The sequence below is a fragment of the Tachyglossus aculeatus genome, chromosome 14, assembly GCF_015852505.1.
Source record: "Tachyglossus aculeatus isolate mTacAcu1 chromosome 14, mTacAcu1.pri, whole genome shotgun sequence".
Taxonomy (NCBI): Eukaryota; Metazoa; Chordata; class Mammalia; order Monotremata; family Tachyglossidae; genus Tachyglossus; species Tachyglossus aculeatus.
In genome coordinates, this window is record NC_052079.1 from 29,939,010 (window position 1) to 29,952,573 (window position 13,564).

The window sequence follows — 13,564 nt, forward strand, 5'->3', positions numbered from 1 at the left end:
GGAGGATCTGATATGTGGGAAGAGTGGTGGACTATTGGATATAACAATAATAATAATGATGGTATTGTTAAGCACTTACTATGTGCCAAGCACTGTTCTAAACACTAGGATAGATACAAGGTGATCAGGTTGTCCCACGTGGGTCTCACAGTCTTAATCCCCATTTTACTGATGAGGTAACTGAGGCACAGAGAAATTAAATGACTTGCCCAAAGTCACACAGCTGACAAGTGGCAGAGCTGTGATTAGAACTCACAACCTGTGACTCCCAAGCCTGTGATCTTCCCACTAAGCCTCGCTGTTTCTCTTATAGTAGACAGGAGGGATTTTCAGGGCCAGAGGACAATGTGAACAAGAGACTGGTGGTGAGGTAGTTGAAATTGAGATACAGAGAGTAGGTCTGTTTTAGAGGAGTGAAGTGTGCTGGTTGGATTACAGTAGGAAATCATCAAGATTATATTGGAAAGAGAGAGCAGGTTGAGTGCCTTAAAGCCAAAAGTAAAGAGTTTCTGTTTGATGCGGGGATGGTTGGGCAAACATTGGAGACTTTTGAGAAGGGGAAGATGTGGACTGAATGGGTCAGTCCATAAAGTTAAGAAGAAAAAAATGATATAAATACTTTTATTGATTTTTTATTATTAATATTTTTCTAACTAGGTGACTCCAGTTTGGAGTATTATCCTTAGGCAATGACTTCGACTTTGCTGTCATGTCAGTTAAGTAAACTGATCCCCTTTTGGATGGCAAAGATTATCCGGTTTTTGACAGCCTTTTTTGCACATGATCACTATTCAATCTTGTGATTATAAGAAAAGAAAGACTTACTAAAGCCAGAAACATAACTTGCTGGTTTAGCCAAGGAAGTCACAGAAGTTCTGGTGGTAAGCCAACATGGAAGTGTTATGGGATTATCTTTATCACTCTGAAACCAGGAAATTTTATCCATCAATGAGAAGGTGTTTGGTCTGGAACACACTACCACAGCATAGGTAAAGAATGCAGATGAATCCACCGTTTCCATTGATAAGGAGGAATTCCTGTGGAGTCTCATAACAATGCTGTTACTATCATTTTTTTATTTTATTCCATTTTTATGGTATTTAAGTGCTTAATGTGTGCTAGGGACTGAACTAAGCTCTGGGAGAGATACAAAGTAATTGGGTTGGATACAGTTTCCATCCCACATGGGGCTCACAGTTTTAATCCCCATTTTAGAGATGAGGTAACTGAGGTACCGAGAAGTTAAATGACTTGCCCAAGGTTGCACAAACTTTTCTGTTCCTACACAGGCTCTTCATCATTAAGATTGAGACATGATAAAGTGTAGAAAACCGCTTGGCTTTAGCTCCAACTTTAGAGACTATTACCACCTCTGGAAAAATCAGGAAAAATGGTAAAGCTTCTGGATCTGATTGCATTCCAGTTGAAATCTACAAGAAAGGATGGTGTTTTACAGTTTAGAAATCATCATGAGCTTAGTCTCACGATATGGAGCATCAAGAATATGTCATTGGAATTCAAAGATACTGTAAGCAACATCTTGGAGGAAAAACTTTGGGGAGGCTGATTGTGCTATTATCTCATTGCTTTCCATTGTGCACAGAAGTGTACCTAAGGCTTCTGGGTGCAATCACATTCTAAATTGCACTGTGGCTTCAGCCCATTATGCACTGTAGCCCAGGACGTGATTTTGGCAGTTTGGTAGACTTAGAAGCAGGGAGCAATAAGAACATTATACCAAATTTGTAGTCTGAGTCTTGAGCAACTAATCACTGGTATTTATTAAGTGCTTACTGTGTAGAGCACTGTACTAAGCACTTGGGAGAGTATAGTACAACTGAATTGGTAGACACGTTCCCTGCTCACAAGGAGTGTACAGTTTAGAGGGAGCATATATTCTAGAGCAGTTAATCAGCATATTTCTCCCCCTCTACCCCTCACACCTTTCAGTGCAGTTCCCCACTGTCCTCCCCAATCTGCAGCTATTTATGCTGTTTTTTCTAGCATGTTTCACAGCTCAGCTGGCCTCTTTTCCAACTGTGCCTTCCCATGAGTTCTGGGCTAGATCAGACTGGCTGGAGTCGGGGAGGAGGTGTGGGATATGGCTCCTACCACCTCCTAGACAGACCCCTGCAGATGGGGGAAAGAGGAAGGGGAGTGGGAATGGCAGCAGACCCCTCCCCCATGGCTCCTCCTCCACCCTGGCCCGCTTATCCTCGACCCCCTTATAACAGTCAAGGAGCAGGGAGCAGTTGCAGCCAGGGGAGGTGTGAACCCCCAAAACAGGAACTTGTTGTATTAAATTACTCTAAAGAAACAGAAACAAGAAAGTTTTCATTTATTCATTCAATCGTATTTATTGAGCCTTTACTGGGTACAAAGCACTGTATTAGTGCTTAGGAGAATATGATATAACAACAAACAGATACAACCCTGCCCACAATGAGCGCACAGTTTAGGGGGGAGAGGGACATTAGTATAGATAAATAAATTACAGATATATATAGATATATACATCTGTGTTGTGGGGATGGGAGGGAAGATGAATGAAGGAGCAAGTAAGAGCGGCAAGAAGGGAATGGGAGAAGAGAGGAGGGCTTAGTCAGGGAAGGCTTCTAGGAAGAAATGTGCCTTCAGTAAAGCTTTGAAGTGGGAGCACTTCAATAAAGGTGCCAGCAGGGAGGACTTGGAGGGCTCTGGGATGGTAGGGTAGGATGGTCAGTGCCTTCAATGCCGCTAGATTGTGACATTCTCTTTTGTTCATTGTATTTAAGCACTCACTATGTGTCCGACACTGTTCTAAGCACTAGGGCAGGTACAAATTAATTAGGTCAGACACAGTCCCTATCCTACGTGGGGCTCCCAATCTAAGTAATAGAGAGAACAGATATTTACTCCCCATTTTACAGGTGAGGAAACTGAGGCACAGAGAAGTTAAGTGAATTGCCCAGGGTCACACAATAAGTGATTGGCAGAGTCGGGATTAGAATCCAGGTCCTCTAACCCCCAGTCCTGTGTTCTCTATTAGCCCATGCTGCTTCTACTGTAGGCAGGGATCACATCTACAAATTCTGTTGTAGTGCAAATTCTATTGCACTCTTTCACGTGCTTAGTAATGTGCTCTGCCCACAGTAACCGTTCATAAATACCACAGATTGACTGTTTAATTGATTCACCCAGATTTGTGGGCCTGAAGTGTCAGAACCTAGGCTCATCTGATTCTCTGCGTAAGACAGTTCATTATCATCACAAAAAAGTTACTAAAGCCTTAAATTATGTAAGAAGTTTATGAAAATCGTACATATTTAGTTCGACTTTTTAATCATTTGCCCTGTGATTTTGTAGATACTGCAGTCAGGAATGAGATTTTAAACTGTATTAGTATGGCTAAAAAGACTGATATGTGATTAACACAGTATGCATGTACAGATTAGCTCTATTGCTGCATTTGCTACTGTCAGTGTCTGCCAGAATCCTGAATTTTGTCCATTGATATTATGATCTTTATAAAGCTACTGCTCTAAAATGGTCATACTACTCCTAATTTCTCCATTCTAGGTCAGTAGTATGTCTCCTTTCATTCAATCATATTTATTTATTCAATCGTATTTAATAATAATGGCCTTTGTTAAAGCACTGTCCTAAGCGCTGGAGGGAATACAAGGTAACCAGGTTGTCCCACATGGGGCTCACAGTCTTAATCCCCATTTTCCAGATGAGGGAACTGAGGCACAGAGAAGTTAAGTGACTTGCCCGAAGTCACACAGCTGACAAGTGGCGGAGCCGGCATTAGAACCCATGACCCTGACTCCCAAGCCTGTGCGCTTTCCTCTGAGCCACGCTGCTTCTCCGATTGAGCACTTTCTGTATGCAGAGTTGCCAGTAGACATACTCTGTTTTTCTCATGACTTTAAAGCATTTCTTTTGACCTTTTTGCTTAAGATGTCTTCAGTTCAGCATATAGTAGTTGATTGTGTCCTCTTGACACACTTTGTCTTCAATCTATCAATCAGTGGTAGTTATTGAACACTTAACTGTGGGCAGACCTCTGCACTAAGAGCTTGGAAAAGTAATAATAATTATTATGGTACTTGTTAAGCACTTACTATATTCATTCATTCATTCAATCGTATTGAGTGCTTACTGTGTGCAGATCACTGTACTGAGCGCTTGGGAAGTACAAGTTGGCAACATATAGAGACGGTCCCTACCCAACAACGGGCTCACAGTCTAGAAGGGGGAGACAGACAAAGCAAAACATGTGAACAGGTGTCTAGTCATCAGAACAAATAGAATTAAAGCTAATGCTATATGCCAAGCACCATTCTAAGCACTGGGGTAGATACAAGTTAATCAGTAAATCAATTAATCGTATTTATTGAGCACTTACTGTGTGCAGAGCACTGTACTAAGCACTTGGGAAGTACAAGTTGGCAACACATAGAGACAGTCCCTACCCAACAGTGGTCTCACAGTCTAGAAAGGGGAGACAGAGAACACAACCAAACATACTAACAAAATAAAATAAATAAAATCAGGTTGGACACAGTCCCTGGCCCATATGGAGCTAATAATCTTATCCCCATTTTATGGATGAGGTAACTGAGGCACAGAGAAGTTAAGTGACTTGCCGAAGTTCACACAGCAGACAAGTGGCAGAGCTGTGATTAGAACCCAGGTTCTTCTGATTCCCAAGCCTGTGCTCTGTCTACTAAACCACGTTGCCTACAGACTAGGTAAACATGATTCATGCCATGAAGGAGGTTGCGTCTAGTTGGGGAGACACATTAAAATAAGCTGTAGATAGGGGAAATGGCAGAGTACAAGTTCTGTGAGATTGTGTGGGGTGGGTACCCCATGAGAAGCATCGTGGCATACTATTTAGAGCACAGGCCTGGGAGTCAGAAGGTCATGGGTTCTAATCCTGGATCTGCCACTTGTTTGCTGTGTGACCCTGGTCGTCACTTCTGTCAGTTATTTCATCTTTTAAATGAGGATTGAGTCTGTGAGCCCCACATGGGACAGGGAGTCCAACTTGATTTGCTTATGTCTTAGTACAGTGCCTCACTTGTAGCAAGTGCTTAACAAATGCCATTATTATTATTATTATTATTATTATTAAAGGAATTAAGGGGCACTGACCAAAGTGCAAGGTGACACACAAGGGGAATCGCATTGGGTAGGTAAATGAAGGGTTAGTCAAGAGGAGGCCTCTTGGAGGAGATGTGATTTTAGTAGGGCTTTGAATATGGTGACAGTGGTGATATGTCAGATTTGAAGGCTCTAGACCATATGCCCCTTTGGGCAGGAAACGTGTCTACTAACTCTACTGTATAATGCATTCCAGTGCTCTTAGTACAGAGCTTGTCATATAGTAAGTTCTCAGCAAGTACCATTGATTGATTGATTGATGGAAGGGAGAGAGTTCCAGGCCAGATGGAGAAAATGGGCAAGGGGTCAGTGGTGAGATTGAGAGCCTAGATGCCATAGGGAGATAGGAGAACAAATATAAGACATTCATATCAATCAATTAATATTAATTCATTCAATCATATTTATTGAGTGCTTACTGTATGCAGAGCACTGCCCTAACCTAAGCACTTGGGAGAGTACAGTCCAACAGAAATAGCAAACACATTACCTGTCCCATAATGAGTTTACATTGTAGAGGGGCTGTATACAAGGAAACTCCTTACCATGGGCTTAAAAGCACTCAATCGCCTTATCACCTCCTATCTTACCTTGCTGATTTCCTGCTGCAACCTAGCCCACACACTTGGCTCCTCTGATGCCAACATACTCACTGTACCTCTATTTTATCTACTTCACTGTCCACCCCTTGGCCACATCCTCCCTGTGGCCTAAAACTTCCTCCTCCCCCACATGGGACCGAACACCACTCCTCATTTCCCTTACTCTCTCCCTTCTTTGTCACCCTTGCAATTGGATTTCTACCCTTTAAGCACTTGATATTCACGTCACCGTCAACCCCAAATCCCTTGTATACGTTTCTGCAATTTATTGTAGTGTCTACCTCACCCTCTAGAACGTAAGCTCCTTGTGGGCAGAGAACATGTCTACCAACTCTTGTAGCGTACTGTCCCAAGCATGTATTACTGTACTCGCCACATGATTGATTGATTAAATGTACTCTTCCCATTTTCTTTGGTTTCATGGATATCTTGGTTTGTGAAGTGTGTTTCAGACAGATGTTTCTATTCTTTTAGCTTAGTGTTATGATAATAAGTAGGAGTGAACTGGACTAGAAGGCAATTAAAGGGCAAATATTGATTAGTGTGAGTAGAGCCAATGTAAAGTTTGGGGTTCAAATATAATTTTCTTCAAGAGTAATGATTTCTGAAAACAATTTTGTAAGATTAGAATTGGTTCCTGCAGATCACTGAGTGCAGGCATATAGGAGTGATTATGTCTGTGTGGATATTCATCCATATCTGAAAATATTGAGGATTTTTTTTATGGTCTTTGTTCAGTGCTTACTATGTGTGAAGCATTCTTCTAAGCAATGGGATAGATAGAAGCAGTCCCTGCCCCACATGGGGCTCACAGTCTAGGTAGGAGAAAGAGCAGGTTTTGAATACCTACTTTACAGTTAAGGAAACTGAGGACCAGATATGTTAAGTGACTTCCTAAGGTAACGCAGCAGGCATATGATGGTGCTAGTATTAGAATCCAGGTCATCTGACTCTCAGGCCCATGCTCTTTCCACTAAGCCATACTGTTTCCCGTGATTAGTTATACTGTGATTAACTTTTACATATAGTTTGCCTATTAAATTGGTATAAAGTCACTCTGCCTTTATAGGCAACAGTGAAGCACTCTTCCATGCAATTTTGAAGTTTAAAAAAGTAAGCATCCTTCCTCTGAAAATGATCTTTCTCCTGAGGAGATCATGCTAGAAGAGCATTTCTTAAGAATCATTGCAGTCACTCCCTGTACTCTTTTAGTTTCAGATTTGGGATATAGCTAGGCTTCACCATTGTTGTGATCTATAGATTGCAAACTCCTCATGGGTAGAAAACGGGTCTACCAACCCTGTTGTATTCTTCTGTCCCAAGGGCTTAGTACAGTGTTCTGCCCATAGTAAGCACTCAGCAGATTCCATTGATTGAATGATTATGACTGAAAAGCTGGTTTTAAACTAGTTTACTTAGTACTTTACACACGGTAAGTGCTCAATAAATGTGATGCAATATGATTGAATGAATAGTGCCCCCTATGAAAGTCATCAGAGAGGAAAGAAGTTTGTGCATGGGTACTTATGTCTGTAGGGATTTATTGTGGGAGTTATGGAGATTGTGTTCATTCAGTTGTACTTATTGAGTGCTTACTGTGTGCAGTCCACTGTACGAAGCGCTTGGGAGAGTATAATATAATAATAAGTGAACACATTCCGTTCTGCCCCAAAAGACTAAAACACCTCTTGAATCCTTGATTATTTACTTGTGTTTTCAAAGATAGAACGAACATCCTTGCCAGAATGATTGGACAGGGCTTGGAGCCAATTCACTATAAGTTTTGAATGTCGAAGAAATTAGCAGACTTTTAAATCTGGTGACATTTTCAACGGATCACTTTGTAGGGGAAGCCTGTAGGGACGCCGGATGCTGGAGCGTATTTCCGTGTGCTGGCGGAGCACGGCGTGTCTGCTTTGTTCACAGCTCCCACTGCCATCAGAGCCATCCGCCAACAGGACCCTGAAGCTGCCTTGGGGAAGCAGTACACTTTGACGAGGTGAGCTCAGAATCCCACTGCACAAGTCACAGACCAACACAAAAATCCACACAAATCAGATTGCATCTGAAAGAATTTTTCTCAGCAAAGTGATTTTTTTTTAAATCCTAGGCTACAGTGCATTTTAGATGTCAATGTAATGGAATTTGAAATTCCATTGGGCCAGAGTGTAGTGAACATGACCATTAAGGGTTGTGTGTAGGATAGAATTTGGGGCTCTCTGAGATAGAAAGAACAGGTCAAGAAGAAGATGCTAAGTGATTTTTTGCCCTAGCCTTGTGATCTGTAGTGGGATGGCTTTAGCTGGGTTGTAGCAGAATTAGGGTACAGTCATTCTGCTGGTTGGCCAGGATTTTTAAAAGTGCTCCGAAGCGGATAGCATAATGGATGATGCACAGGCCTGGGAGTCCGAAGGTCATGGGTTCTAATCCCGGCTCTGCCACTTGTCTGCTGTATGGCCTTGGGCAAGTCGCTTCACTTCTCTGAGCCTCAGTTACCTTATGTGTAAAATCTGTAGATTGAGACTGAGCCCCCAATGTGGGACAGGGACTGTGTCCAATCCAATTTGCTTGTATTAGTATTAGTGCTTAGTAAAGTGCCTGGCACATAGTAAAAACTTAACAAATACAGTAATTAATATTATAATCATTATTATTATTGTTATAGTAAGCAAAACAGGACAGGAGACAAAACACTCAAGGGCTACTCAGATCAATTGGGATCGTTCTTTTGTTAGTGGCCTTAAGGGTTGGGTACAAATGGACTCAGTACATCTTTGCATGACCCAAGGAGAACCTGGAATCTATGTCAGGGTGTGTGTGTGTGTGTGTGTGTGTGTGTGAGTGTTTTTGGTGTGATTTTTAAATATAGTTTTTTATGATGTACATTTGAGCTTAGTTGGATTAGAATTCCATTTACTTTAATGGAATCACTTTACAAAACATTTTGACACCCTCACGAATTTTGTAGTTGAACCTGATGGCATTATTATGAAATTCTGCTGTGAAGAGATGCTTTTGACCTCTCCGTTAATGTTACTAAAAAGACACTGAATCTTCGACGTTGTTTTTCAAACCTTTATGATAACTTAGAGACTTTTATCAGATTTCATTGATCACACTGAAGTATTCATTTGCTTCTGAAACTTATTGTACAAAGGAAAGCTATTCTGTTCAGCAATTTGGAATACAGTAGAAATCAGTCAGTGATGTAAAACGCCCATATAAATCTAAATGCAGACTGAAATTTAATTGAGAGAATGATTCACACAGGAAAAATGAGCCTTTCACTTGTTATAGGCAGGATGGCAAATTGATAGTACACAAATGCATAAGTCATTGGAAGAATGACTTCGTATTCAAAACATGTATTTCTTTTTAGTGTGTTAAAACATTTTCCTTCATATTTTGTTTATTTTTATTGTTGTAATGGATTTTGGCGAACATCTTTGAGGGTTATAGATAATAGAGTACACTATGCTCTCTGAGGTGGAGAGCATTCATTGTCGTCAATTCATTTAGGCATTAATTTGGTTTTATATAGTGATGGTCCCTGTCATTTTAAAGGAAATTTGTGTTGGATTTGATCCTTTACCTCCCGCCGTTGCTGTTTCAGAGCTGTCTGCCAACTCTGTTACACTGTACTCTTCCAAATGCTTAGTACAGTGCTTTGCACAGAGTAAGCCTTCAATAAATACAGTCAATCTGTCATATTTATTGATTATTTACTGTGTGCAGAACACTGTACTACTACTACTACTAATGTTGGTATTTGTTAAGCGGTTACTATGTGTCAAGCACTGTTCTAAGCGCTGGGGTAGATACAAGGCAATTAGGTTGTCTTAAAAAGGTTGTCGCAGTCTTAATCTCCATTTTACAGATGAGGTAACTGAGGCACAGAGAAGTTAAGTGACTTGCCCAGAGTCACACAATTGACAAGTGGCGGTGCTGGGATTAGAACCCATGACCTCTGACTCCCAAGCCCGGGCTCTTTCCGCTAAGCCACTCTGCTTCTATACTAAGCGCTACTAAGCACTTGGGATAGTACAATACAAAAATAAACAGACACATTCCTTGACTATAACGAGCGTACAGTCTAGCGGGGGAGACAGTAATATAAATAAATAAATGACAGATAGGGACATAAGTGCTGTGGAACTGGGAGGAGGAATGAATAAAGACTTTTATTAGACTGTGAGCCGTTTTAGACTGTGAGCCCACTGTTGGGTAGGGACTGTCTCTATATGTTGCCAACTTGTACTTCCCAAGCACTTAATACAGTGCTCTGCACAAAGTAAGTGCTCAATAAATTGATTGATTGATAAAGGGAGCAAGTCAGGGCAACACAGAACGGATTGGGAGAGAGGGAAGGAGGAGTTGATGTTGCTCTGGTGGTACATGCAGAGTTGCTCGTGGGTTCTAGATGAGGGCCTTGAATCCCAGGATTAGCAGGATTGTGCTCCCTGCCTGCGTGTGACTGGAAAATACCTGCTGGGGCACCCTACCTTAATCAGGCCCGTCACTTGGGCTGTCTAGCCTGCTCTTGCCACTTCTAGAGAGTTCCAGCCTTTGGCTCTGAGGCCCTCTAAATCATTAGCTGCCACCAGCTTTGCGCCTCAATGGATTGAACCCCCAATCAGTGTTATTTGAGCGCTTACTGTTTGCAGAGCACTCGACTAAGCTCTTGGGAGATTACAATAAAGTAATGTTGGTAGACATGATTCTAGCGGGGAACTGACAACCTAGTAGGTAGTAGCTTAGAGTCCAGATTAAAAAAAGAGATACTGGACTTGGACTTCTCAACATTTAATATGGCAGTTTTCAAGCAGAATTCTAAACAAAGTTGAAATCTACCTCTTGGATCTGAAAGGTTGTCTTTATTTTTTACAAAATGGATTTCAAGACTGCCAGATTTAGTAGGAGCAAAATCAGGTGTGGATGTTGAAAGCATTCAGCCAGCTGTTAGTTTTTGTGATTGTGTTAAGTTGTTGTTGCTTTTGTTGTTGGTATTGTCATCAATCCTATTAATTGAGCACTTGTGTGCAGAGGGCCTGAGGGTGGGTGAGTAAAGGGTAAAAATACAAGTGCTACATTGTCATGTAGCAATATAAACTAGGGCTTAAAATTTTTTTGTGGGGGAGAATAATTTCTATCCATTCTTGAGGATTTATGTTAGTGTGTTTTCTCTTTTATTTCAGATTCAAAACCTTATTTCTGGCTGGGGAACGCTGTGATGTTGAAACACTGGAATGGTCTAAAAAGGTCTTCAAAGTACCTGTCCTGGATCACTGGTGGCAAACAGGTGAACATTTCCAATATAATCACTAAATTGCTTGATCCAGGTCTTCAGTGTTCATGGTGTAATTAGCAGCATCAAGAAGGGCCATGATTAATGCCATTCAGAGTTTCAGGAGAGTGAAATCAACACAGAATCATCTTAACATCAAAATCACAAAAAGTTGAAACTCCCCTAGACCAAGTAGAGTAGGATGTCTCTGCAGCAGAGTGTGAGAGGATTGATCAGATTTGCTGACTGTCCATGATAGGGGGGTGTTATGTTCGGGATTCCACTTCCCCACTGCACTTATATACATATCTGTAATTTATTTGTATTAATGTCTTGTCTCCCCCCTGGACTGTACGCTTGTTGTGGGTGGGAAATGTGTTTGTTTATTGTTGTATTGTACTCTCCCAAGCACTTAGTAAAGTGATGTGCACACAGTAAATGCCCAATAAATATAATTTAATGAATGAATGAGAGGAATCGCCTAGTTCCTGGAATCTGATGGGGCAGCTGTTTAATTGGAGAGGAACCATGATGCCCTGGGCAGATGAGATGGTTGCAGTGAAAAGCAGTTGGTTGCTTATGAATTTGGGGACATTCCCATCTTATTGGTTTCTGGTGACTTCATTTCCATTTGCTATGCCTGCTGGTCTGCCAGTATCTACCCTTTTCCATCCATTTCTGTATCAATCACTGGTACTTATTGATACTTATTGGTGCTTACTCTGTGCAAAGCACTGTACTAAGTTCTTGGGCGACTATGACAAAGTTGATAAGATCCTTGCTCTCAAGGATTTACAGTTTCATGAGGAAGACAGATTATCTCACAATTCCCAGGAGAGGAGTAGAAATTCTTAGGCCTAAGGGGTTCTGGTTTTCAGTGTTTCTGTCACCCACTTTCCCTGACAGTGTAGAACACTTCAGACAATTGGCAGGGAAATCTGTTTAAAAAAGGGTGGAAATGGGATATGAGGAGGGGGAGATTTCTTGTGGGTTGACTAGTGACAGGATGAATATATGTGATGTGTCCAGTCAATTTCCTGGGAGTCCCCTTGATTGACAGCTTTTGCCTCAGTAGGCTGAATTTCTACACTTCCTTCTCACCCTCCTGCCTTCATTTGCGCTGGGGGCTTCATTAAGACCCCACAGTTGAGCAGGCAAGTTAGGGGTCAGAGCACATAGTAAGACCACCCATTTCTTCATCCTTGGTACCTTACTCATTCATTCATTCAATTGTATTTATTGAGCGCTTACTGTGTGCAGAGCGCTGTACTAAGTGCTTGGGAAGTACAAGTTGGGAACATATAGAGATGATCCCTACCCAACAACGGGCTCACAGTCTAGAGGGGGAGACAGACAACAAAATAAAACATGTGGGCAGGTGTCAGGTCATCAGAATAAATAGAAGTAAAGCTAGATGCACATCATTAACAAAATAAATAGAATAGTAAGGTGCATCTTTGTTAGGTACCATCCCTCAAATATGCCTGCCCTATGCAGATATGAATTAATGTATTTTTTGAAAATCTGAGTTTTTTGGATATATTCAAGCAGTAGACCAAATTTCTAAAAAAAAATGACACTGATTAAGTGTTAATGCTAAATTCTATACTAAACACTTGGGAAAGTACAATACAGCAATAAAGGGACAATCCCTGCCCACAATGAGCTTATAGTCTAGAGGTAATCACTATGATATTTATTAAGCACTTACTATGTGCCAGACACTGTACTAGCTGGGGAGGATACAAGCAGATCAGGTTGGACACGGTCCTTGTCCCATCTGGGGCTCACAGTCTCAATCCCCATTTTATGGATGAGGTAACAGAGGCTCAGAGAAGCTAAGTGACTTGTCCAAGGTCACGCAGCAGACAAGTGGTGGAAGTGGGATTAGAACCTGTGACCTCATGACTCCCAGGCACATTCTTTATCCACTATGCCATGCTCTCATGGTATTGGACATGCCACAATACGTATGCCCCTTTTTTGTGGGGTTTCACGAGAGAATAATAATAATGCTATTTGTTAAACAATTACTATGTGCCAAGCACTTTTCTAAATGCTGGGGTAGATACAAGGTAATCAGCTTGGCCCAGGAGGGGCTCACAGTCACAGAAAGGGGCCCGTGCCCTTTCTACTAAGCCGCGTTGCTTCTCTATCAATATATCACCATCACATCAAAGAAAACTGACTGTGTGTGACTTGGAAAATCTGTGGTGTGCTCATAATCATGGAAACAGTTTCATTCACTTTCATCCCTGGAGTCGATGTTTGCATTGTTTCAGGGTGGCTGAGTTACCCCCAGTTTGAAATGCCGTTACCTAGTTGGCACGTATAGGGGAAAGAATGCCAGTGAAATCATCATAGCCTTTTAATATTTTGTTTTCCCAAGTCAAACAGCCCCCATTAACTTAATGCAGATAATCTTACCAATGATTTGAGAACATGAAGTCCATAGTTAAGTTCTCCGAATCCAGATAAAGGAAGGAATAATCTTTAAAGCAATGGGGTGCATTTTGCCTCTGAGAGG

At 41.4% G+C, this 13,564-nt stretch overlaps 1 protein-coding gene across 1 annotated transcript in view; it reads left to right on the top strand.

The window, feature by feature from the left end:
- Positions 1-13,564, top strand: part of ACSS3 (acyl-CoA synthetase short chain family member 3) — a 98,355-nt gene that overhangs the window by 69,390 nt on the left and 15,401 nt on the right. Inside the window, exons 8-9 of the mRNA XM_038756493.1 lie at positions 7,601-7,752; positions 10,949-11,052. Coding sequence (XP_038612421.1) covers positions 7,601-7,752; positions 10,949-11,052 — 256 coding nt within the window. The remainder of the gene's footprint in view (positions 1-7,600; positions 7,753-10,948; positions 11,053-13,564) is intronic.